Source organism: Crassostrea angulata, chromosome 3 (genome assembly GCF_025612915.1).
Source record: "Crassostrea angulata isolate pt1a10 chromosome 3, ASM2561291v2, whole genome shotgun sequence".
Classification (NCBI taxonomy): Eukaryota; Metazoa; Mollusca; class Bivalvia; order Ostreida; family Ostreidae; genus Magallana; species Magallana angulata.
In genome coordinates, this window is record NC_069113.1 from 41,075,140 (window position 1) to 41,101,672 (window position 26,533).

The 26,533-nt window shown below is 33.9% G+C and overlaps 2 protein-coding genes across 5 annotated transcripts; one reads left to right on the top strand and one right to left on the bottom strand.

Moving 5' to 3' along the window:
- Window positions 1-449: 449 nt before the first annotated feature.
- Window positions 450-9,816, top strand: LOC128178993 (aquaporin-10-like). Of its 3 annotated transcripts, none has more exons than XM_052846448.1 (8): window positions 450-597; window positions 4,039-4,129; window positions 4,372-4,498; window positions 4,733-4,870; window positions 5,420-5,538; window positions 6,899-7,116; window positions 7,375-7,547; window positions 9,502-9,816. In XM_052846448.1, the coding sequence occupies exons 1-8, from the start codon at window positions 452-454 to the stop codon at window positions 9,519-9,521; spliced, it is 1,032 nt and encodes a 343-aa protein (XP_052702408.1). In that variant the 5' UTR covers window positions 450-451; the 3' UTR covers window positions 9,522-9,816. The 3 variants fall into 3 exon arrangements, with proteins under 3 accessions (XP_052702408.1, XP_052702409.1, XP_052702410.1); XM_052846449.1 differs by lacking the exon at window positions 450-597 and adding an exon at window positions 1,102-1,447; XM_052846450.1 differs by lacking the exon at window positions 450-597 and adding an exon at window positions 3,500-3,679.
- A 2,721-nt stretch (window positions 9,817-12,537) lies between these two features.
- On the bottom strand, window positions 12,538-24,744 carry LOC128178117 (E3 ubiquitin-protein ligase mind-bomb-like). Of its 2 annotated transcripts, none has more exons than XM_052845126.1 (19): window positions 24,520-24,744; window positions 23,677-23,890; window positions 21,984-22,155; window positions 21,695-21,801; window positions 20,832-21,038; window positions 20,152-20,279; window positions 19,163-19,273; window positions 18,803-18,907; window positions 18,298-18,496; window positions 17,599-17,729; window positions 17,336-17,484; window positions 16,577-16,733; window positions 16,086-16,246; window positions 15,382-15,509; window positions 15,114-15,215; window positions 14,794-14,870; window positions 14,282-14,412; window positions 13,364-13,609; window positions 12,538-13,252 (listed from the first exon to the last, which is right to left on the bottom strand). In XM_052845126.1, the coding sequence occupies exons 1-19, from the start codon at window positions 24,544-24,546 to the stop codon at window positions 12,829-12,831; spliced, it is 2,976 nt and encodes a 991-aa protein (XP_052701086.1). In that variant the 5' UTR covers window positions 24,547-24,744; the 3' UTR covers window positions 12,538-12,828. The 2 variants fall into 2 exon arrangements, with proteins under 2 accessions (XP_052701086.1, XP_052701087.1); XM_052845127.1 differs by having other exon boundaries at window positions 15,114-15,210; window positions 15,383-15,509; window positions 24,520-24,743.
- Between the last annotated feature and the right edge of the window lie 1,789 nt (window positions 24,745-26,533).

The following is a 26,533-nucleotide window of genomic DNA, read 5'->3' on the forward strand; positions in this document are numbered from 1 at the left end:
ACTTACAAAAAAGTTACGGTTTCACAATTTATGTGGAGCGACATCTCTTCTAGCCCTTCTACGCAACAATGCATGGAACGACCCCCGCAGAATAACACATACTAGTTAATATTGAAGTAGATACATAAAGCTTTTGTAAGTCAAGTATAATTTAAAGTTAGTCTTGTATTTAAATGTTATATATTGGGCTCTTATCGCCGACTTCACTGAAATTTGTGTGTGTGTGTGGGGGGGGGGGGGGGGAGAGAGAGAGAGAGAGAGAGAGAGAGAGAGAGAGAGATTGGTTTGGGGTGGTTGTAAAAGAAAAATTCTTCGAGATTTTTTGTTACCCAAATAAAGGTATACTATATATGTACATGTATATGTAATTATATTCCTCATTGCATGCACCGAAAACAGTGCTTCAAACCAATACGACCTATATTTTGGGGCGAATTTTAGCAAATTGTTGATGCCAAATGATAAGCAATTTCTGGCAGAGTGTAAACATAGGCCAGATGGAGATTGGATGCGGTTGAAAGAAAAGACAGACGATAGAATCGAGCGAGAAATGGCGGAATCTGAAACAGACGACAGGAAACAATCGTGTTTAACGAGGTAAGATTTATGTATTCCCACCATGCACTTAATTTCAAATGCAAAACATGACATGCTTTTCTTATCAGAGAAAAGTGTTGGAAAATGAAAGGTTTTACAATGTAAATATTCTCAATTCGTATTTCTTGTACCCCTCCCCTTATCCCTCTCTCTCTCTCTCTCTCTCTAAGCTTGAAACATTTTACTGGTACAAAAAGATTTAATACGTCTATGTGTAGAACGTTCATCAGCTTCGAGAAAGCATCTGAATTACCCTTTGTGTCACTGAACCACACCGCGAAAATTGTACCGCACCCAGGGATTTCAATTTATCGGTCATTAGAAGCAAATTAATGAAGTACAATTTAACTAGTAGGCATTTTTCTGTTAGTTCAGAACTGACGAGACAAAAAGACACAGTGATTCAGAGAGAGAGAGAGAGAGAGAGAGAGAGAGAGAGAGAGAGGGGGGATTTCTCATGAAAACGTAAAATTTGCTGAACATTTTCACAAAGTACTTAATCGGTGGTTTTCAGTCAGTTGGTTTTGACCGGTGCATACGATGCAAAGCTTACCAATCACGAAACAACTGAACGGGATTTAAAAGATTGCCCGATTTGCCTGGTTTCGCTGCTTCTGTCATCCATTAATAAATCAGTACTGTTAAAGGAGATTTTCAGTCTGCAGTATCCAAGCGTTGAGAGTGTCAAAAAGCGGCCAACGGAAACCGACCTATCTTTACTTTATGTGTTGAGTTTGATTGGGAGGTCCCAATATCGCTAACTTTTGCCCTCTTTGCCTTATCGTTACGATTCTACAAGGTGCAATTGAGACTTGTGTGTTTAGGAGGGATTTTCATTCATAAGGCAAAGGTAAGGTTTCTTGCAGACAGTAGCTTATCAGTGGTTTTGTTGGATATATTCATTTTTACGATAGGTCAACGTAACCAGGTGCTCTAGTTTCTAAATTTATTTTTTTTTATCATTTATTTTCAAATTCGAAATATTTGACACAAAAAAAATGGGTCATGGTACCCCAAATTTTTTACACAGATATCAAGCTTAACCCTTGGTCCCTCTATACCTAATGGTAGCAGTATTCAAATATTAATATTGAATACGCCCGATCTCCCCACATTTTATCTGTGAGAGACAATATTGCACATCCTTGAATATTCCCAGTTTTATGTCAGCCATCAAGAGGTTTGTAAATAATCTTCAAGATGTCATTCCTGGTTTGAAGATTCGATGACCGTTTCGAAAACTTTACCACCAAACAACACACGATTATTGTATCCATTTTTGTTCACTCACTATTAAAATGGTCATCAACTGTTACTCTATGGTCTATAAAAGAAACTTTTTAAGTATCATTCGTATTGCAACCTATGATAAGAGGTTTACAATCACATAACCTTCTAGTTGATTTTAACAACACTCTATATAGACACACGGTCAATTAAAACCGATATTTTAAGGATTGAATACAAGGCTTTCTTCCGTCTCGCACATAACCATGAGATTGATCAGTTTTACTTAATTACCGGGATGATTGTATGCCTCTAATTTAATTTCAACCGTATGAATATTCTTGTATTCTTTGCCATTAAAGATTTTTTTTTAAAAATTACTTATCATATTTTCCTGATGAAATTGGGACATAATGTTATGCATAATCATTTTTATTGCATGTGTATTACTCTATAATGGATCGTATTCCATTTTAATATCAACCCACGTTATCTCAAATCAGATCAGTGCAATGCTTTCAGTGCTTTGTTAAGTGCCCATATATATGTGTTTTGGTATCTTGAATTCAAAATTGTCTATATAAATCAATTGTTACATATACATGTTAAAGTGTAGCTTCTACAACTTGGTGGTTTTTGAACGAGTATCGCTGTCTTATCGTGTTACCATGGTAACATACTGATATCATTGACCGTAGGGGGTTGTCGGTGTCTTGAATTTGCTCTTTGAAAATGCATGTCAATACATATTATCCAATATATAACCTACTATTCCATTTAAGTAATCCTTATTTGAATGATTTCTGCAAAAGCATTCTAAACGAGCAATACCTTTCTTTATCAATAAAATAAAATATTAAAGAAATCTAGGAAACAACTTTATTTTTGTCGGAAAGGCGAAGAGTGAGAGAATATTGGCCAGGGGCTGCACGTCCGTGGCAATCACCCCCCCCCCCCCCCCAAAAAAGAAAGATCTACATTGTGACGTTTAGATTATCTATTACCTATTTAACTTTTGTATAGGCTTTGTATGAGAATTGTTTGTAAGGCCGTTTAATGTGCGATAGATATTTTTTTACGAGTGCAAGTAATCTAGATGAAAGTGTGCAGTTTAAAACCGTATACCATTGACAATCTACGTGTACATGAGCGGTATTTAGTGTACCCTTCCTACTTTATCATTCTTTATCATTGCTGACCATGCAGGATTCAGAAAACTTTCCGGGGGGGGGGGGGGGGCTCCAAATGTTATTTGAGTTTTCCGGGGGGGGGGGGGGGCACTACTAAAATACGACTACTAGTCAGCTATACATAAAAACTAGAAAAAAGTCTTATTTGTACATTAATTTATAAAGATGTTGTGGTTGTAACGGCATGAAAGGGGTTTCATTTGGTCTATTCTTGTATATCTTATGATGAATGCAATGTTGTTTGTCCAATTCATAACCCTTCGCAATCCCTTAATCCCTTCTAATAATGCTAAACTATGTACACCCTCTTTAAGGTCATCGTTCGTTAGAGTACAATCAAAGACCATTCCGATTTACATGTAGGCCATTTCTGGTTGTTTCTAGTCTGAATCTTTGCAAAGGTCTGCCAATATCCTGATAAAGCGATGCCATTCCATATTTAATAAGCATATGATTTCATCCTAGCTACAGCATTCCCGCTTGTCGTTAAGTCTATACAGGGTCTGAAGGGGAAAAAATCTCTTTTGACTTTGTTAGGAACCGAATCAATATAATTTGTATTTAGCATTCCAAAAGAAAAAAAAACATGTATTGACTACTGTTTGGATCCTGGGAGCACTGTAATTGCGATGTTTTGAATCTGTAACACGAACGACAGACCTAAGGTAAAGTTCGACCATAAGATTATGATAAAAATAGGTTACTAACAAATTTTATTTTTAAATGGATGTCACTTACATGTAAATTTCTGATTTTGGTTTACTTATCTATTTATTCTGACTGAAAAGGTTGAATTATATATGATATATATATCTTCAAGTATTAACGACTTGCAAGGTTTCCGTTTTCAGTTCTGCTTTTGGATTTTACATACATGTATGATCAATACGTATGAATCAATGTGGGAGCGGAACCAATTCATAATTCAGTTTCTTTAACAATAAAAAAAAATTACAAAGGATAAATTACGATTTATAATTTATGTGAATGTGAAAACTACATCTAAGAAATATTTGCTATATAGGATGAGCGACGCTTTGGCCAACAAGCTACGGATCCGAAGTCAGCTGTGCCGAGAATTTCTCGCGGAGTTCCTCGGCACATTCATCCTGATCGTAAGTTGGTCACTTATTTACATTTACGGATACTCTTACAAAGGAATTGTTTTATTAATATATTTTTGTATTTTGACAAATTATTTACGTGTACGTAAGGACACTCTTACAAAGGAATTGTTTAATTAATATATTTTTGTATTTTGACAAATTATTTACGTGTACGTAAGGACACTCTTACAAAGGAATTGTTTTATTCATATATTTTTGTACTTTGATAAGTGCATATTTGATGAATGTAGGTATTTGGTGATGGTTCAGTGGCCCAGTTCGTTTTAAGCAAAGGAGAACTAGGATCCGCCCATTCCATTCACTGGTCGTGGGGCGTTGGTGTTATGATGGGTCTATATGCATCTGGAGGAGTCTCGGGTAACAATTATTTATTAGTTTATTTCAATGGAATCTGCTTTTGCATAAATCATACCCCCCCCCTCCTCCCCCGAAACGAAATTATTAACTGATTAAAATCCAAAACATCGTTTTCCTGGTGTACATATATTTGATATGGTTTTCATGTATTTGGCTATCTTTGAGATTTTTGAAGGAAGGAGATGATGTCTGAATATGATATAAATGATTAACATCTATTTCTCTTTCTTGTAGGCGGTCATATTAACCCGGCCGTGTCGCTAGCGCTGGCTGTGGTTGGTCGCTTTCCCTGGCACAAAGTTCCAATCTACATGTTGGCCCAGTATTGCGGGGCTTTTTGTGCCTCATTCTTTGTCTACATCATCTATATGGGTATTCAGACTTGACTTTGTGATTGTAATGATTTTTTAAAATGTTTTATAAGGAACGGCGTATTTACAATAGTGCAGATTTATTTAATATGTTCAAAGAGGATAGATTTCAAAACCAAGTACGCAGTTTCGATTGACAATTTCTCTTTCCACCACCTCAAAGATTAAATACATTATTAAAAACGAGTTCAGCTATGTACTGCACACAGTCATAAAGATTTTAGATCAATTATTGAAAGGATAATCGCTGACATGTCAGATTACCCACAATACCCGAGACTGCGGAAGTAGTCGTTTGTTTCGACCCCCACAGCCATAACATAAAGTAACAAAAAGAAATTATTGAATAGAAAGAAGAGCTTGTTTTGAATAAAAATCATTATATTTAATAGGGAAACAATTTTGCAAACAACATTTAAAGTTTTCCTTTTAATCATAGACATGAATAATTTCGTATGCTTCCATTTTTTAAAACTGTTTGCTATATCTGACGTTTAAGAGATGCATACATACTTTGAAAATATTATGGTAAGTTATATTGTTCTTTAAGATGCCCTCGACCATTTTGATGGTGGGACCAGAATGGTGGTGGGGGTTAACGGAACAGCCGGGATCTGGGCCACCTACCCCCAGGAGTTTGTCACCACCCCCACGGCTCTGGGAGACCAGGTAAATGATGAAAAAAAAAACACACGCACTTTTTGTTTACTTTTGATATTTAGTCCTATGGATAATCTGTTTCAATGGTAAAAATTTCTATATTATAATAATGATTAATGGTTTTTAATGTCCCTTTAAAATCTCTTGGTCTGTGTTCAATGATTAAAGCCATCGATTTGGGTGGAATTCTTGATAGTGCTAACGTAAGTTTATTAAGCTGAACATGTCGCATCATCATCATTCATGGTACTCAGATAAAATACATAGGAAAGGACAAGAACGAATGTAAAAAAAATATTGACTGTATGCATCTATTTAGAAATAAATCCCACAAGTGTGTGTGTACATACGTGTGTGTTTAGGCGTATTTCACCGTTACTTGTTAGTTGTATAAAGTATACCCCGGTTCTATCTACTAGCCATGCAACCTAGCGAACAATGACCAGCGTGAATTACTTAATAAAGATACAACCTTCTGCTAGAATTGATATCTTTTTGTTGTGAGGAATCTCTCCCTATCTCTATGGATGTTATAATGAAGAATTGGATTTCTCTGGAGAATATTAAAACCTAATGGTGATTTTTGCTGCATTAATTTCGTCGATATTTTGGAATCTTTCGCAAAACACCGTACGAATCAAAGGACAAAAGGAACAATACACATTAGTTATATATGGAATTAAATAAACACATGAACTCGTTCTTGTCGGATTTCTGAATGTATCACAACCATCATATAAAGGAAACATTTTGATGATGTATTAAGTATTTTAAAGAGGATGTGAACTTTATCATCTAGCATGCAACTATCTTTCGTAATACTTATTTACGAGTTCGTTGTCCTGTCTCTTTATATAAATTAAGTGCAAAAATCCCCTGTTAATTAATTGACGCAAAAACCCAGAGATAATCATGAATCTTTTGTAGCATAGAGAAGCCTTATTTTATACAGATGTACATTGAAGAATAGATCGCATACTGCATGATTCAAGATCAATGTAAACTTATGCAACGTTCGGAAAATGGACAATACTCGCCTATCAAACACTATTACTCTCCTAATGAACGTTCGAAATATTAAGATAAAGAAACAAAGCGAATAATTTAGAGTTTGAATGAACACAATTAATGTGTTTGCAAAAATGTTATCAGATGGAAAGACCACTGTACAGTGCGTTTGGCTTGTTCTTATAGAACATTAAGTACAATTTAAAGCCAATAGCGAGTATAAAATCAATTTTAAAAGTTTTTACCTTAAGGTTAGTAAGCTATACCCTTAGCCCAATATTTAATATAAATTCGGATTATTCCAAATGTTTAACCAGTTGCAATACTCTAATTACTAATACATTGAGATTTTTTTATCCAGATATTCGGTACAGCGATGCTCCTTATCTGTGTGATGGCCATCACGGACGAGCGGAACATGAACCCGAGCAAGGGCCTGGTTCCGATCTGTGTGGGTCTGGCCGTGTTTGTGATTGGAATGACCTACCACCTTAATTGTGGGTACGCCATCAACCCTGCCCGTGACCTGGGTCCCCGGCTGTTTACCCTCGCCGCAGGGTGGGGCGACAGTACCTTTACGTAAGTCTACGTCACGTGACTGGAATTCATTTTATATTGTACTAACGAATCATCTTCATTTTACATGTTGTTTTCATTTTAATACAAAAAGTATCATATCGTTTTTATATTTATATCTGTGTGAATTATCATGAAATTAAAATGATATCTTCCAGCAACATTGATTAATAATACAGAAAAATGAGTATCTTATATATATCCATATACACCAAACTAGCACATTTTAACGAAGTATTTTCTTTTTCTGCATGTTCATAGACATCGTGACTATGGCTACTTCTGGATTCCGATCCTGGGACCCCACCTGGGCGCTATCATTGGGTGCGTACTCTACATTCTGTTTGTGGGCCTCCATTGGCCGCCGGAATACGAGATCAGCGGTGATATACAGCTAGACAACAAAGGCAAAGAGAAAAACAAGGAGTTCACAGGTACTGGACTAACGCCATAGAGAGAAGGAGAAAAAGAGTGTTTGAAGAACCAAGTCCTATGAAATACGACACCTGTTTATTTTTTAAAATACATAAATCATTTTAAGGCAATCATTCTGATATAATGAAAGTATGAAAAATTGCCAAGTAAGAAATTTTTGATTCTCAATAATCTAATTTTTGTAAAGACAACGTTCACTAGAGAAGAACACATCTGGCAGTTTCAACTTTGTCCAGATACAGATTGGAATCGGGATAAGTCCGGTTTTTACTAAAACGCGCCGCATTAAATGCGAGGTTGGATAGAAAATCCTAATTAATAGAAATATCTTTATGTCATCGTAATCTTTATTAATTGATCAGGTGAATTAGGGGTGAACTTCTATGTGCATAAATCGATTTTATATCATTACGTGTGGTCGCGTGGACATTAGTCTTGGGATTAGTCTACTTTCAGGACATATTATAGTTCACACGAGTACATGTGTATATACGTTTTGTTGGATTTGTGAAATCATTGCACAATTGTAAAGGGCCCTAAATGCGTTTAGAATCATTTTCTGATTGGAGTTGAAAAGTTTATATGATGTCTAGCTATTAAAAGTCAAACATTAATAATTTGAGTGTGAAATATAATTCTTAAGTCGACACTCTCCCCCTTGAAAGTTCATTTGTGTACAAACTATTAATTCTGAGTACCCGTACGCGTGTATCTATTGTGAAAAAATTAAAGAACAGATCATTGGCTTCTGTCGCAATATAAAGACAATTTCATCGTTCGCTTACTCAAATTCTGTTCAAATTGACTTCTTTGTCATTGATTTGTATCCTATTCAATACAGTTATATATCTAAAAGATTCAAATTATTTGAAAAATAATTTTTGACATGCATGTGGAAGAATGAAATTGAATAAGATATATTTATAGTTTAAATGATTCTTTTGGATTTAAATCCCATTATTTTCAGGTATGTTAGAACGGAATTGACTGAAATTAATTTACGAAATGCAGGATAGAGAAAGAAAAAATATATTTTTTTAAAATTTAAATAATTTCAATTGAAGCTTAATCCACTGCATGCCGAGACCTTATGAGCTAATTCGATATATATTATTTACATATACAAACGTCTTGTAAATTAATTCAATTGATCTAACCAATTAGAAAAGTTAATTTTAAAATTTATATTTTAGTATATTTTATGTAATTCTGGTCAAATTGCTGACGAATTTCATTATATTCTGGAATGTAAAGAACTATTGACATTTAGACGTAAATATCTTGATGATAAATACTGGTCAGCGCCAAATACTATTAAGTTTTGTGAACTTGGGTCTTGTTCAAATGCTACAAACCTGAAAAATTTATGTTATTTTATTATCAAAATATACAGTTTGATATAATAGTCTGTCCTCCATTGTTATACTTTTTCCTATCTTCATTGTATATATTGTATATTTATGCTTATTTACTATTTATTTACTACTTATCTATTCATTTATACAATGTACCTCTGACTTTTGAACTGTATATAATGATTGACCTCATGTACCATTCCATGGTGTGAGCGAAATAAACTGAATTGAATTGAATAGATAAATGTAACAAAATATTTATATACGCTCCGTCGATTCAATTTGCATTTTCATATCATTTAATTATAACTGAATGCGCAAACTTTATAGCAACATGGCGACCGGAATCTTATATATGATTGCTCACACCTATAGTTTTGTTCTTGCCGCCTAAGAGATTAATTCACATATGCATTTCTACGGACTGTCCATTAAATCCAAGAATTAGTCGTAGGCATTCAACGTTGCAAGGAATTGAAAATATTTTTAAATAATGTTGCATAGAAGTAATGAAGCAAATGAAACAGAAACACACGGAATTACACAAGAATATGTTGATATTTCCTTTCGTTACTCATTTGTTATCTATGAATTTCAGATCTACGAGAGGCATCATGATGGTGTTCAGATGGTCGTATGGTAGACGGGCAGCAATCCGGGTTGTAAGGGAGGGGCACTTCCAAGAGGTCGGAAAGGAGTCATATTCGATGGACTTTTCTATATATAGTTTCCTTTGTATGTTGTAATGCAACTGTAATTATACTCAGCCTAGTTGTTTCATATATTCCTGTGATTAGTATTTTAGGTTTGTTTTTTTTACAAATATATTGTATATATAAAAATGATGTCAATGTGCTGTGGACATTTGACATATTTGTCAGAAATATTATAAATAAAACTATTATATTTTTTATTTTGTGAGTATAAATGTCTACTGTATGATAAAAATTGACTGGAAAAGCATTACATTTATGTGCATCCTTATCTACGATGGGAGAATTCAAAATCGTGTATAGTTATAAGGCTTAAAACTTTTTGCAAATTGCAAAATTTTCGAAATGGTTTTTCAAATCAAAGCAAAGCTAAGGAGGAGAATTGCTTTTTTAAAAAACCCATCAAAAACAAGGTGAATGACAGTGGAATCTTATGCACTACACTCATGGTTGCAGCTCATGCAGAGTACACAAAATACACAATTTTCACTGGCTGTCTTACTAAACAGCCTGTAGCCTCTTCACTTTTTATAGAGGTAGAGGAGTCTATAGTCTGTCCCAAGTTATTGCTTCCATCACTTTTTGATGATTTTTGATAAAAATACACATACCTGTGAAAGCAATACAGTTAAAATCGATAAAAGGGAATATATCCAAGAAAAATTATCATTTTTCACTCATAAAATTTCACAGATTTCTTAAAAAGATTGATAATGGAAAATGTTTACATCTTTTCTCCATTCGAAAGTACTCGGGAGACCTAGCGCAATTTTTCAACGTTATCATCCGGGCTTGTAAATGACTGAAGCAATGCAAAATCCCCGTAGACTTTCTTTTTTTTATGTGTATTGAAACCTGGAGAGGTAGAGGGGGTGTTTCAAAACAGATAATCTGGACATTTTTCATATAAGTGGATGAACGCAGTTAGAGCACAAAGGTATTTATGATAATCGAAATATCAAGCAAAAAGTGGTGGAAGAAAAAATTCGGGACAGAGTATAAACACTGAAATGCTGCAGACTCAAAAGTAGTCTAAAGTCAATGATTGGTATTTCAGTTTCATATATTATAATTTGTCCACAAACATCCTGTTTTTCGTCAAAACATTGCTAAAAAAAGTTTCCAAACAAAATATGAATTTCAAACAACCGAAAAAAGGGCGAGTTTTATTTTTTACATTTATTAAAAGGAGCACAGAGTATCCTGATTAATATCAAAAAGCATTGTTACCACTTTCTGATAAATAAGAAACGTCTTAACTTGACACCAGTATGTGGAACATAACATTGAAATCATGGATAATGTAAGCATTTCTTTTTTTGCGATATGTACATGTATAGTCAGCCCCTTGCAAATTAATTTATCCAGCTAATCAAAACCACTCCTGAAAAGAGGAAGCAATCTGAATGCTGATTGGATAACTGGCGAGAAAAGATAAGTCCTTCTTTCTCATATTGCAGTAATGGCAGCTGCATCATTAATTTTTGCGACTGCATTCTGTTCTGAGTCAATGAAGTAATTTACTGAAACAGGCTCTACGGTGAATACTACTGTACATAGAGTAATTTAATAATTATTACATTTTTGGAGAGAAAAAAAAAACTATGTATGAGAGTAAAAAATGCAGGTTTGGAAAAGGGGGTGACACTAAAGGACATTACTTGGAAAAAAGAATAGAAATTAGGAACACGACAAGCTTCGCTAATTAAGTGTTCGATTCGTCATTTTCATCAGGAGGAGATGAGAATAACGAATCGGATACTTGGCCAGCGGAGATGGAACATTAGGGACGACAAAGGAGGAAGTAACGTTTAACAAAAAGAAATGAGAGAAAAAACCCCAGACGTTTGAGCAACTAAAATGCCGAAAAAGGACGAAAATTGAAAAAGAGGTGGGTAGGTAGGAAGAGCGGAACCTGAAACTAGGCAAAGACACAATGAAAAGGAGTTTGTTGAAAAGGGATAAAGTGGCTATTTTTTTCGGACTCAGATTTCAGACTCAAATGGGGAGTCCCTAATAGGCAATCATAGCAATTTCCAAATTAATAGGTCAGATTAACAAGATAAAAGTATGGAAGGGAGTTCACCAAATGCATAAATATATTCCAACAAGTTCATTCGGGTGTTTTTTCTTGCATCAGTACGACCAAAAAGACAAAGTAAGTTAATAACTAATGCCAGTTCCAAGTTATCGCATTATTTTTTCATTATAAACAAACATCAAGTAATGCATATCTTTGAAGAACATTTAGAATCAGAACAAGAGAACTATCTCAGATGACCACTTTTCTATTCGAAATAATTGACAAGAGTGTAAACAATATACGGGATTTTAAATGGAAGAATTTGGCATCATTTATCCGTTCAGAATTTTTAAAAGCACAAAATTTCTTGACATCATCTTTCGGTTACTTTCATGTCGTTTTTTATTACAAAAGGAAACAGTTATGCAGTACGCGCCGTTTAAACAATTTACGCAATTTAGTATGTACCAAGACCGATTACTTTTGTGACTAATTTAAAACATCGTTTTACTGATTAACCGGTTATCATCGGTATAATATTTCATAAAACTGTTTCTTTTGTTTGATATTTTTATTTTTATTTTAAACGTGTCAGTTTGCGTTTGTTAGAATTTTTTCTCTATGATCGATTTGTTTGCAGTTAGAATTCTTAATATTCAAAAGGGGCGTAACGAAAGAAATGCTATGAAATATAAGTCTGTAAGATTTGCCATAAAATGTTTCTCCAAAATGATCCAAATATTATGAAAACGATTTAATATCTTTTCAAACTCTACCCCTTTTGGATACTATAATTCCAAGTCTATATCAAAATATCAACTCCAATTGGTTGTTGGGATGCTGAAGAATAATAAAAAAAGTATAATATTAAAAAAGAAAATAAGACACTTTAGGGTTAACAGTTTATTTCATTAAACGGAGATTACAGTCAAAGCAAAAATCGTAACTCTCATGTTATGTTTATCTATGGCACTACGTAACTTTCCAATAGAAATTTATCATAGACTATTGAATATAAAAAGACAAGAAACTAAAAACTTACTAATAATTGTAAGGATTATCAGTTTTTTGTAACGTCCGACAATATTAGACACATTTCAGATATCCGGACGCTTCAAATATCCAGACGACTGGACTTCGGAACAAAAACGTCCGGACAACTGTGGCTCCATTGTATTTATACGCTGATTTATTTATACTTGATCAGATAATTTGGATAGTACTGGTTTTTGTCGTAAATGCAGAATATTTTAGGATTATCCACATTATCCACACAGGAGTCGTACAGTTCAGAGTGGGAATCCTTGGGATCAATATTAGGAGGGCGCCTGTAATTCGGATTTCCTTGATCCCATTTTCCACACAATACTTTGGCCAGAAACATGTACTTGTTTCTATCTTTGTCTGCTCCTGCGTACAGATCGGAATATTTGGCGTCTCTGGCAAAATATGTCCCATAACCCAACAGAGTTCCAACTCTTTCGCCTGCCAGACGTGTATCAAAGTTATCTTTACAAATATCGTCGATGTAATCGGTCTTCGTGCCATGAAATAGGTCTTCCTCATTAGCACACCCAACACCACCATATTTGTGTTCAAGATTTCTCCTTGTCCTGCAATAATACTTAAATTTATTTTTTGTTGTATATTGTAATGAACGTATATAAAATTAATTAGCGATGTTAAAAACAAAAGTAGATTAGGCATGTATTGAACAGACTCACAATTGATATGTCTCCCAGGAATACACGTTTTGAACTCGTTCTATTTGCAGAATTGTAGCTTGTCCAAGCGTTTTGTTAAATTTTTCAGCAACCATTTTGTATTCTTTTTGCATCATACCGCCAGCATTCGGTGAGAGGGGAACACGTTTGAAGCGGACAGATGTTGTCATTGGCTCCCAGTCCGGGGGAATCCCTATCCCCCTTGACGTGGTCTGTAGATTTTTAGCCTCAGCCTTTTTCGCAAGACTAAACATTAAAGCAAAACTTTAAAGAATTTTTGCTTATTAAAGACGACAGTATTGGTAAGTAGCCGAGTTTGAAGAAATAAAACTGAATCTTTTGCTAGGCATTTCGTTGCAAATAAGATCAAGATAGAATTATGTTATAACATATGTACATTGTATATTCTTTTATATTCCATCTATATCATTCTGTTCCTCTGTTTAATAAACATTAAGCTTTTTCGTATGTCATAAACATGTACAACCAGTCTAATTTTTTTTTTTTAATTTTTATATTTTCAGAGGAAATATTCCATGTTGAACATATCGAACTCTAATATAATAGTACAGGCATTATATAATTTCTGAATGTCATTTTTATAGTGTAATTCATGAAGCCAAAGAAATGTATATTATTGGTACCAAGACAGTTTTGCTTCAGAAGAATATTTCTATGCTTTCTATGCTCATAAACTTTGTATTTCACATTTATAACAATGTCCAAAAATTGATATTTTATTATAATGATTTTCACGTTAAAAATCAAATACATGTATGTGGAAGATCATAATTTTGCTCTATTTGAGTTTTATTTTATTGTGTTATTTATTGTGCATTAAAATCACATTAATTACTTTCATGGATTTCATGTTATTTTCAAGTGAAATTAACGAGAGAAAAAAACTGAGTTTCTCACCTAATCATAAACTGTTTGGTTTTTTCATCACCGGCTAGGTCCAAAGGTAGTTCGCCATCTTTGTTCTTTATATTGATGTCCGCCTTGGCCTCCAGTAAGGCACAGATAATCTCGGTGTCCATTTCTTGTTGCTGAATTAGTTACGTGTACAAATATTGCTTTAATTACCATTTATAGGCTCATAAAATGAATTTCGTATTTATTTTCAATTTCAAATATGTTCAGTACTTGTTTGAAATTTTGTTTAAATAAGGTAGAAAATTCTTACGTGGCCAAAAGTTTTTCCATATATATATACATGTATATAGACATTTAATTATTTCCTGTAATCTTACAGCGATACTAACTACTGAAAACGTCTCTAATGTATTATCTTTTGTGCATGTATATTGTTTAGCTTTGAGACTTAAAAAAACCCCAAATTAGACAACCATTAGATGACACCAGAATATAAAAATTGTAATCGAAATTTCTTGATCAAAATTATGAAGGACAACCCACTAAATCCCTACCCTTGGTAAAGCGTTAATCAACATAGCGACATGAAGTGCCGTGTTTCCATCGGAGTCCTGAGCGTTGACTTTGCTCCCTGTAATAGAACGTAAAACTAAATATAAAATACAATATTAAAAGGCAGCTGAATTGAATAAATCTTAGAAAACAAATATTGCATTTAAAAATAACATTGACATTCAATTATCACAAAATCTTATTGACTCGTGCATTATTATTTTTACGTTTTATTTTCTATCATTTATGTTATTATATTTTTTTTCTATCTATTTATTTAGTTTCACGTTCCAAATAAAGTCGATCAGCTGTATGGACTTACCCGCCCCAATGAGCAACTCCATCATCTGTTGGTGACCTTGGCCCACACATAATATCAAGGGCGTTCTTTTCTTTTTGTCCATGATATTCACATCACACTGACCCCGGGATGAAAAATTTGTATTTTAAACATTTGAAGTTCAGATACTCTCTCTCTCTCTCTCTCTCTCTCTCTCTCTCGTTTATGAAAAGCTTTTCTTTTCTTGAACGCCTCCCAGAATATTTTTTCATATCTATATTAGATCTTTTTGTTAACCAAAGCGTACTTACACTTTTGATTAAGATATTGGCAATCTCTATGCAATTGTTCACAGCAGCTAGATGCAATGCAGCGATTCCATCCGACATTTTATCATTTGCCATTTGGGGCTTCTTTTTCAATATTATTTCAACAGCCCTACGATACAATATTGCATTTGTAATCACCGCGAAAGCACATAAATGTTCAAAATATAAACTTTGAATTTCCTAATTTGAAATAGTTTGTTTGAAAGTTAATTAATATCAAATAGTTCCATTTTTAATTTACTGATATTTCAGCAGGCATAGTTACGAAACATTCAATAGGTAATTATTTAGTTTTACAAGGGGAACATTTAGAAAAAATTTCGAAATCAACTATATATAGATTTATCCTTAAGATGTACACGTAACTCGACGATGTTTTAAAAAAAATAATAATAAATGACACCCCAACCTTCTAAGATCATTCTTTCTTCACACTTATCTAACGAAGAATGGAAGATTTTTTCAATAAAAACTCTTGTATATTGATATGGGAAAAACATCTGTGACATCGAATGATATGATAAACAGAGCAGACATAGAACTGTTGAATGAATTATTCTTCAATTTTTTATCAGATTCGCATTATCATGTATGACCAAACTTTTCTATGAATTAAATATTTCTTTAAACAGAATGCTCGGTGAACCACATTTGGTGTTTATACTCTCAATTTTAGTTGACTCACAATTTGGAATTTTTCATGGCTGCCCAATGCAGTACATTGAAACCTCCCTTGTTGGTTTGCGAGAAGTCTGCCCGTGGACTCTCTAGAAGATACTTCACAATATCTGATTCGTTGTTTTTCTGTGCAATTGCATCATGCATTTGAGTGTCCCCATCAAAGTCCTGTAATCCACATAATTTTATCAAACTTAATCATTTTATACAATCTCATTTTGATTGGAAAATCAATAACTTTTCATAAATTGGCTTTTAATAATAAGTCAATTGATATCTAGGAAATTTTATCACACTTCATCATTTTCATCATACCCATTTTTGGAAATAATACTTTAAAGTCAATTGTTATTTACATAACTTTATCACTAAATTTATTCATTTTCATACTCATTTTTGAAAAGCAATAAGTTTGTAGTATTTTTTATCGTTGGGGCAGTCCAATATTTTTGAGTCATGTATGATTGTATCAGTAAAGTTAATATTGGATACAAGTACCTTCATTGATGGGTCAGCATTGGCTTTTAACAGTATCTTTATACACTCTGGGCTAGTCACTCCCACGGCAATATGAAGAGGAGTCTGTTTTTTCTTGTTCACAATGTTGACATTTGCTTTGTGTTTCAAGAGTTCTACCATTGCATTAGGTTCATTTCTTTCAAAAACGAAACAGAAATTAAATTTAATTGCTTAAACATATGACACAGTATAAATGAAACGTGTCCATATAAAGCGTATAGACAATTGCAAGTTGTAACACAAATAAACCTTGTAGCCACAATGTTTGATATACGTTCATAGACACTTTATGCTTTTCCAAAATATTATCGTCATATTTCGTGTATTTTGTGTCTGTTTTGCATTTTCAATATCTCCTTCTTTCTTAACGCTAATTTAAAATAAAATAAACGCGTTAATATTCTAAAAATAGCATTAAGGCGGCGATATAAAATTTGAAGATATAAAACGACATTTAGATATTTTTTTACTATTAAAAAGTATCTTAGATGTATACTTTTCATTACTTAGCAAGTTTGGCCTTGCATCACAAGACCTACAATACTACCAATGTCTGAAAGTCTAACTAAACCCAAATTTCTAGAGATTTTATCAAAGTATGTAATTAGCATACAAAAGTTGTAGACGACTTTTAGATTGTGCAAACATGACATTTTTGCAAAACAATTTGACAACGATTTAGCATCTCTTGTGTTAAGATCTGTAGTGATTGTTAAGTATAAAAAACTTTATTTTTACCCATGAGCACTAAAGTGTAAAGGGCTATCTCCCTCGGAATCCTGAAAGTTAGGGTCGGCCTTGCTTTCCAACAAGAACTTTATGATATCAATATGACCATCATAGCATGCAAATTGCAGAGCCGTCTTCCCCTCAAATGTTTTGTCGACCTTAAAAAAGAAAAAGAAAAACACTTGATTAAGTTAGACGTATTTTCCTATACTAATTATTCATTCAATAAATCAAAAGTGAACTGCATTGCATTATGAAGAATCATTATATACCGCACTCGGTTGCTGGCGAATTATTGATTTGACTTTCTCAATATTGCCTTCCATTGCTGCTTCGGCAATGATGTCCTCAACCTGACTTCGTTGTTGCTCTTTTAAATGTCCGCCTATCTTGGCTATCATCTCTGTAAATAAACGGGTATACATTAAGTTTTAAGTTCTTTTTTTATACATAAGATAACTTTATAGTGTATATGTTGCAAACAAATGACATTAACACCATTGTAAACAAATTGAAGTAATTTATCAATTTATTTACACAAATTTTTGAGAATAATTCCCTAATGCCAAGAAATTGCTATGGAAAGAGATTTAGAGAAGCTCTGAGAAAATGAATTTCCTAGTACACATCAGAGTCCTTGAAACATTTAACACATGCCTGATGCACATTAACTGCCTCCTCTTCATTATCTTGTTATCACCTTGGTACTTGTAAGTTTTCATTTTTTTAAACTTCTTTTATCTTTATGATATTAACATTAATTAAATGAAAGAAATATTTTTTTCGGTAGGCGGATATATCAACAGAGAAAAGGACTAAGCATTTTTTGAGTTTCACAGTGATGCAGTGTATTTTTTTTTCTTCCGCATAAAAATTTCAAACCAAGGACCAAAGTATTAAATGTCTGTTTAAATTGTGTTTAAATTATAGTTTCTTTTATAACTATAATGAAACAAATTTGATATGCCTACCATTCACAGTCTCTGAAGCTTTATCTTTTGGTTGTGTGGTTGATTTTTTAGCTGGAATGGCTGGAATTTCTGCGGCAACGGCTTCATTCTCCAAGGGCATGATGCAAACGGGACTAAAAGTCCAGGTTTTATTCCCAATTGTGACAATAATGTCTCCATCTTTGTCTATGTCTTTAATGCGCCCATTAGCCCCTAGAGCCTAAAGTGAAAATTATTTTTAGAGAAAATGCCTGGAATAACTCCCTGTGATCTCTATTGGTATTAAACTAATGAACAACGGACAAAATTCTTCGGATGGTCGATGCAATACTAGTAATATACACACGATCTGAAACCAAAATCTTCTCCATCCCTTTTTATTATGAAGAATTGTTATTATGGTTACGTACAATGCAACCCAGTGAATAGTATCTGGACGTATTTTGACGGCTTTAGATTAGGGTCTGTCTTACAGTGTAGGTATTACATCCAAACCCCGACACAACTGTTTCATCTTTATATTTACCGACTTCATGTTGTCATTCCATCCCCCGTGTCCATCTTGAAGGTCCACGACGGCATTGTAGTCCGACAGAACAGTGATGGCATCGCCCGCGGAAAAGGTATGGACCTAAGTAAATAGTAGGTCTGCTGAAGTTTGATTTAATATAATAAACATTGCTAGCTTCCTTTAATCATTTAAATTTTAAGAACCATGATTATCATAGAACCAAAATTGAATTTTAATTAACATTTTTAGTTTTAATGTCAGTGCACTGAACTAATAAAAACTGATTGCAAAGCAAGACTCTTACTAGAACCTAGTTAGAGAAAGTATATTTTTTTCGTGAATGTTTAGAATGTGGAGAACCTATTTGTTATATACCCTTGTGAGCGCCACTCTATTGATGCTCCAGATTCTGCCGTCTGTGTACTGTACTCGACAAGTTTTCCCTTGAAACAAGATCTGCACAATGGTTCCAAGTTCTCCAATACACTAAAAAAACATACTTTTCACTAAGAGAAAAGAAAATTGTACTATTTTTGATAATGCAAGTACTTTAATTACATTTTGTCTGCATATCAGATCGTATTCATAAATATATTAACACAGAAAATTTGTGTAATACATATGATGCATATAACTGTTAATAACATGCAGGGCTACGTCTTCGAGATGGGTAATAAATATGACCAATCATTCTTAAGAACCTTACATTCTCTACACCTATTTGGATCAACCACCTAGTTAATCACAAAACGTTTCTTTTTTGCGACTTCCTATTCCGGATTTTTAGTTTATAGGGAATTTGGTATATTTTTATATACAACTAACGAGAAATTCAAAGAATCCAAACAATTATAGTTTTTTCCAGCGTATAGAGGAAAACGTTTAAAACACGGTGTGAATATGCATGCAAAACTTATCCTTCCCTCGATATTTACCAAAAGATAATATAAAGAATTGTACTGATATTTAAAACCAACGAGTCCCAATCTCTCACCAGAGGGCGTATTACGCTGCGCTACAACACCTCTGTTAACGTCTAAATGCCAAGAATCTTGGCAAAACCCATTCTCAGTCATGATATTATAAATTATAGTTTTATATGTATTCAGTCTACATTTCGATGTTAAAGCCTCGCTAAAATATTGAAATAAAAAGAATGTATTGGTAAATCACGGTAACAAACAAAGAACTATTTCTCGGAGTAATACTCCATTACCAATGATTTCGTGGCACTACTTTTTAGACGTTAACAGAGGTTTAAGTGGAGCGAAGCAGGAACGATATCTCTGGGTATAAGTGGAGCGAAGCAGGAACGATATCTCTGGGTAGAGATTGCAACGAGTCCGTGTGGCCCAAACACTAACCTGTTCCATGCCTTCCTCCCATCCACCATAGATGGCGTTATCCTGCAACTGCCGAAAGGCCTTCACGGTCAAATTTACTTGTACTTTGTCCCCCGGCTTCAGGAAGATTATTCCGGATTTGTCAACATCTAAATATAGTAAAAACTTAATCACCTTTTGCAATATACCGGTATACTGGTAATCGTGTCATTTTAGGAAATAAATGATGAAAGAAAATGAGCAAGCTCACAACCAAAGCACCCCATTACTTGACCATACTACACATCCTGAATGACAGAATAAGCATTGAACAAAATAATTTGATTAAGAGCATAAATCGCAAAAAATCATCCGATAAAAACTTACTGCATATTTACAAATCAACCTTAATTTCTTCGTCAACCACAAAATTCATATTCAACAGGGTCGAAATTCCCAGAAAATAATGGAATCGAAATTTCCTGGTAATACGCACATCTACATACAGTGTACTTTATCCTAAATAGCTACAAAGTTTCAAAAAATTCCTTGCAGCGGTTTAATAGGAGCTGCGCTTACAAAAAAACCTGACGGACGGGTCAAAACATTATACCCTTCGCAACTTCGTTGACTCTAAAACTTTACATTTGTATCTGCCACATGTTGCAATGTATAATATGGATAACGGATTTATAAGAGTTTCTTAAATGTAAAAGATTTACCAACAACAGGCAGATGGTCTGGATAGTATTTGCCACCAGATGTCGCCGATTTCTTTCTTGTGTAGATGACGTCAACACATCCCTCGCCCCCTACTCTGTACTCATTCACAGAAGAGTCGGTCTGCCACTGAACCCTCACACCCCCGCGGTGGTACTTCCCGGCCCACGTGACCACTTTCTGTGTCTTCCCTACCTGACCTTCACCACCTTAATACAAAATGTGAACAATCTGAGCATCCTTTGGATTGGATAGTTAAGACACTTTTTCCCCTAGCTCCTATGAATATTATCAAAAGGTTTTAATATACATGTACTTCAAAACTTTCACTTCAGTATTACAGGAATATTTTCTATATTGACGTAAATATTATATTCTTTCGTTTATAAATTTTGGTCAAACATTTCCCGTGGTGAATGAAAAATCAACTGAAAATCATCAACTAACATACAGTAATGGATAGACAGATAAATTAATGACAACAAAACACTAATGGTTTCTCGACATCATTATAATTCTGAGACAGAAATTAGTCATATTTAAGAGCCAATCTCTGTAAGCATTTAAACTTTTTCGGCACGCATAGAAACGGATTTTGCCTAAAATTTTCCAGAATGTAGACCTTATTAAACTATCTAAAATTTACATGCCAAATTGTCTATATGCTATCCAGTTTCCATGGAATCTCTTTTGTGCTGAGAGTTCAAAAAGAGAAGTGTTGAAACAGCATGTCAGCAAAGTGGGTTTAAAAGTATCTCTCCCTCTCTCTCTCTTTCTCTCCCTCTCTCTCTCTCTCTCTCTCTCTCTCCCTCTCTCTCTCTCTCTCTCTCTCTCTCTCTCTCTTCTCTCTCTCTGATGTCATTACCATCATCGTTTTTCCATTTCCAGTGTGGGCCTCTCATTACTTCAGTGTCTGGGTATAGACCAAAAGCTTCCAACGATTGACTTTTGTTTCTTGGAGGCACAGGAACTCTGACAAGAAAGTTGAACTCAAAAATTGATATGTCATGTATGAGCATGATGAAAGATAAAGTTGTCTAAGAATCAGATGGTTTTACTGAATTGCATATGAATTTTTGGATTAATTCATTTTTGACTCTGCATATGAAATAAAATGTTTCTAAAATATAGACAAAAAAGCCCATGATACTTACGCGCTACTTTGTTGTGAGTCGATTCTGACAAATCCATGCTCCTTGTTGTGCTTGTCGTTCATGTAACAAATTGTACAAAGATCGAAATCCTCACAATCCGTACATTTCCAACGCAGTCCTTTTACATCTTCGTCGTTACAAACGTCACACACTATGTGTTTGTGAACTTCTCCTATTCATTTAGAATCCGGATGATAAGTTTGAATAACCAGTAGACATAGATATATATAAAGACAACTCGAAATTGTCAAAATGGTCTCATCAATATTTAGAACCATTTTAACAAGACCTTGGACTTTCAGTATAACGTAGATACTTATTTCTTGCGTCAAAACAAGTTAAAAATAACACTGGATTCAAGCGGAATATGCACCGATTGTGTAGTTTTAGCTCAAAAGCCAGACAAATCGTGTTGATTTCAAAAAGACATGCCTAAGTGGCAAACAACGAAATAGAAAGGCCTACGTCACAATGATGTTTGAAACAACAACCCAAAGTCCAAGCTCTTGTTAAACTGTAGGAATGATTTTGTCTCTTTGAAATTAACGGTAAAAGTCTAATCTTCCATTAAAAAATAAAAGTGGTTACACTTTATGAACAATGACCTATATGGCATATTTGAATTGTTTGAAATATGCTCCTCAGACATGTGCAATTTATGCGACCTTGGCACTGGCATTATTGTGAAGCATACATCTTCTTAATGCAACGGGGCATGATAATGATTTTTAAAAATATTACTTATTTAATTTTAATGTGAACAATGCTTATACTCTGTACCGAGTTTTTGCCTCCACCACTTTTTGCTTGATATTTCGATAACCATAAATACCTTTGTGCTCAAACTACGTTCATCCACTAATATGAAAAATGTCCAGATTATCTGTTTTGAAACGCCCCCTCTTCCGCTTCAGGTTTCAATACACATCCCAAAATAGAAAGTCTACGGGGATTTTGCATTGCATCAGCCATTAAGAAGAAAAGATGTAAACATTTCCCATTAAAAATCTCCGTAAGAAACCTGTAAACTTTTATGAGTGAAAAGAGTCAATTTGTCAATGAGGATATCTTGAATATTTTCCATTTCATCGATTTCAACTGTACTTCTTTCACAGGTATGTGTATTTTTATTAAAAATCATCAAAAAAGTGATGGGAGCAATAACTTATTTGGGACAGACTATAACAAAGGTTTTTTCTATCATTGATCAACCAAAATTTTACAGTCACTTATCAAGTTATAAGTGAGACATGGAGCTCACATTTCTTTGTTATGTACACAAGGCTCCTGTCATGTTTTTTTAACATACGTTTCATATACTAGTAAAAGATCCGTTTTCCATTGATTTTTCTATCTCCAAGTTTAATTTGAGCATGATTAGTAAGTTTCCAAAATATTGCCACGTTTGATTTAAAAAAAAACACACTAGTTATAAACAAAAATATGCCTTGATCCATAACACTGTGAGTTCTGTATATCGCTTATAACGTTAACATTTTGGCTAACCATTTGAAATACCTTAGTGAAGCATTTGGAAGAATAATTTTGACTGAAAAAAAAATAAAGGTAACCATGCCCCTTTAAACTTATGATCATAGACTTAACTGCAGAGGATCGGTCCGTTCAACACAGAAAAATGTCGTTAAACGGGTACAATAGCCTCAATAATCAGCCCAGATGACGTTCTAATTACCTGAAGGGGCGGAGTCGAACACCCTAAGGTCGTACTTTCCGTCCTGCCCCGCCCTGTATCGGCGCTCTAATCCCGAGTCCCAGATAACCGTCACCTTGTGGTCGTTGGATCCATGCTTAGGGACATAGATTATGGTTCCCACAAATCCTTCCCCGTTATCCTGTCTCTTGGATGCCCAGTCTGGTCCTCTCACCACCCTGGTGCCTGGTCTTATCTACAAAACGCACCCAGAGGATAACTAAACGACTAAATAGATTATAAGTAAAAATTATTTCTGTTGTTTTTGACAACAAATCATTTTGCTTTGTTTTGTTTTTTTTTGGGGGGGGGGGAGGGGGGGGTACAAAAATGATTCATAATCTAAATAATTTATACATTTATTTAGCTAAAGAAGGTTTAAAAAAGTCAGAAAATGCTTTTTTTTTTACTGCAACAATATTAGTGTCTATGAATTGCATGGTAGAGAAGTAACGAGTGAAGTGAACGAGTCTGCAAGATAAAACGACATACATGTATCAATATGAAGTATATTGTTTATTTGCCTTAAGTACCGGTATATACTAAGTTGGTTCCGTATCTTTCTCAGAATAGTTAAGAGAAATAAACCCTTCATTTAACGAGTTCGGTCTTGCACCACGTCTATCTGATTAATGATTATACACAATGATTGTACAATGATTTATACACCGAGCTGTACGAATTTTACTTCCTGGATTGAAACAGAAAGTTACATTTTTCTCATCAGTTTTGCTACAATTGCATTTTTGTTTAAAGTTAGACTCTTTTAAAAAAATAAATAAGAAAATAAGAAACGAATGCGACCTTCCTATGTGTAAACCTTACCGTTGATGCCACAGGTTTTTCATCCATGTTCACTTTTTACCCTAGCTGCTCTTTTCTCTCTGACGACTTATATTAAATGTCGTCGCTCTCGAATGTGATTTCATATACAGTATAATACTTCTGACAAACTAACAGTAATGGTATTCTTATTTCAAACCTGTATATAAATCACAATACACTCCACTTACGAAAACGAAACCAGAGTAATAAATTCCCTTGCTAAAAATAACTTGATTATCGATAAGACCAAGACGTGTAGCTGATATTGTCGTGACGAACGAAATGGTGATTCAATGCCTTCAAAAATGCTTTTCTGAAACTATAATCCTCGAGTTGTACTGTGACAACGAGCAATGCATTGCATATAGGCGTCGGAACCGGGAGGGGGTTTAGCCCCCCCCCCCCCACACACACACACACTTTCATTTGCAGAGTTAGACATAACCATAACAATTAATAATCCTCTTTTTTTCCTTTCTTTCTTTTTGTTTGTTTGTTTGTTAAAAATTTTGATGAGTCCAGCCCCTCCCCCTTTTTTTCAATTTGCTTCCGACGCCACTGCATTAATTGCCAATGATTATAAATTTCATCTTAGTTTTTTAAAACTAATGTTGGGCACAATAATAAATTGGTTTGAGTGTTTTAATAAGCAAACCCGTAATAGTGATTGTCTCCAGGAGCTGGTATGTGTGACAAGACGCACAGCTTTTCTAATAGGCTAAAAGAAAAAAAAAATTGGTGTTTTTCGGCTCCTCGAGAAATGATAGGAAAATTTGATACATAGTGAATCAACTCTGCTAATTAAGAAAATATGCAATTTTTTTAACATATCAAAAGCAAGAAATTCTACTATAAATAAAAAACCTAATTAATTTGAACAATAAAACTAAACTTTTCAGAAAAGTTGAATGAAATAGTTTTGACTCCAATGTATCCGTATCCGTATAACATTACTTGTATGCTAAACAACTATAGTTATTAAAAAGGAATAGGAAATGTTTAAATTTGCATCATGTAATTTGCAAATGTGCTAAATATAACCAGTCAAAGATATTCCATTATACTAGTTTTACCTAAGATGAGGTAAGTATAAGTATTCAATTTTTTAAAACATTACCCTGCGAATGGTGCTTCCAACAAGATAGAAATGGGAACTTGAGTCTGACATCATCATGGTTCTTTCGTACAGTCTATGATTTTTTTTTAGGTTGCTGATGGTTTCGACCGAACGATATACTGGTTAGAACTGAATTGTGTTACAAAAGATATTTTCTTAAATTTACATATATATATATTAACACACTTACTGGTAAAACAAAATCATAACAACAGAATAGAAGATTTAGGTAATGTGCACGCCCTCCATTGGCGATTTAAATGTTAATGTTAAGATGTTGGACAACCATGCAACGTTCCTGTATCAATTTATTTGCCTAGTTGTACATGGATGTAATGTTGTAAATTATTTCGTTTGTACACAGAATGAGAAATAAAAGCCTCAAAGTTTTCTGACATTACAAACAAAAGTAATAATTATAAAAAAAATACCTGAAGTGTATATAGAAAAGTTGTGTGATGACATGTAACAGGATAAATTTTGTTCTGATAAAATCTGACAAATCCTTGATGGCATTCTTTAACATGGACCACTAGTTAGTCCTTTGTGTATTCGATACCTTTTTATTACACAGTCAGATTTGGGTGGTTAAGTTTCAAATTTGAGATGAGCCTGCCATAGCATAGCCTAGTCACTGAACAGATACCTGGATGTGACCATAATCTCCTTCAAGCTAAGTTTCACTATTTCAAGTATTCATAAATAATTTTGTTGTATAGAATGTAAGTTATTTCAATTATTGCATAGATTTTAAACGGTGTCAATAATTAAAACGGTGAGTGCTGTAGATTATTTTCAAGTTTAAGCGTAATGCAATAAAGCACAGACCCCGATAAATCATAAGACTGGTTCAAACTTAGAAGAAGAAAAGGGAAAAAAGTAGCGATAAGATTTTTA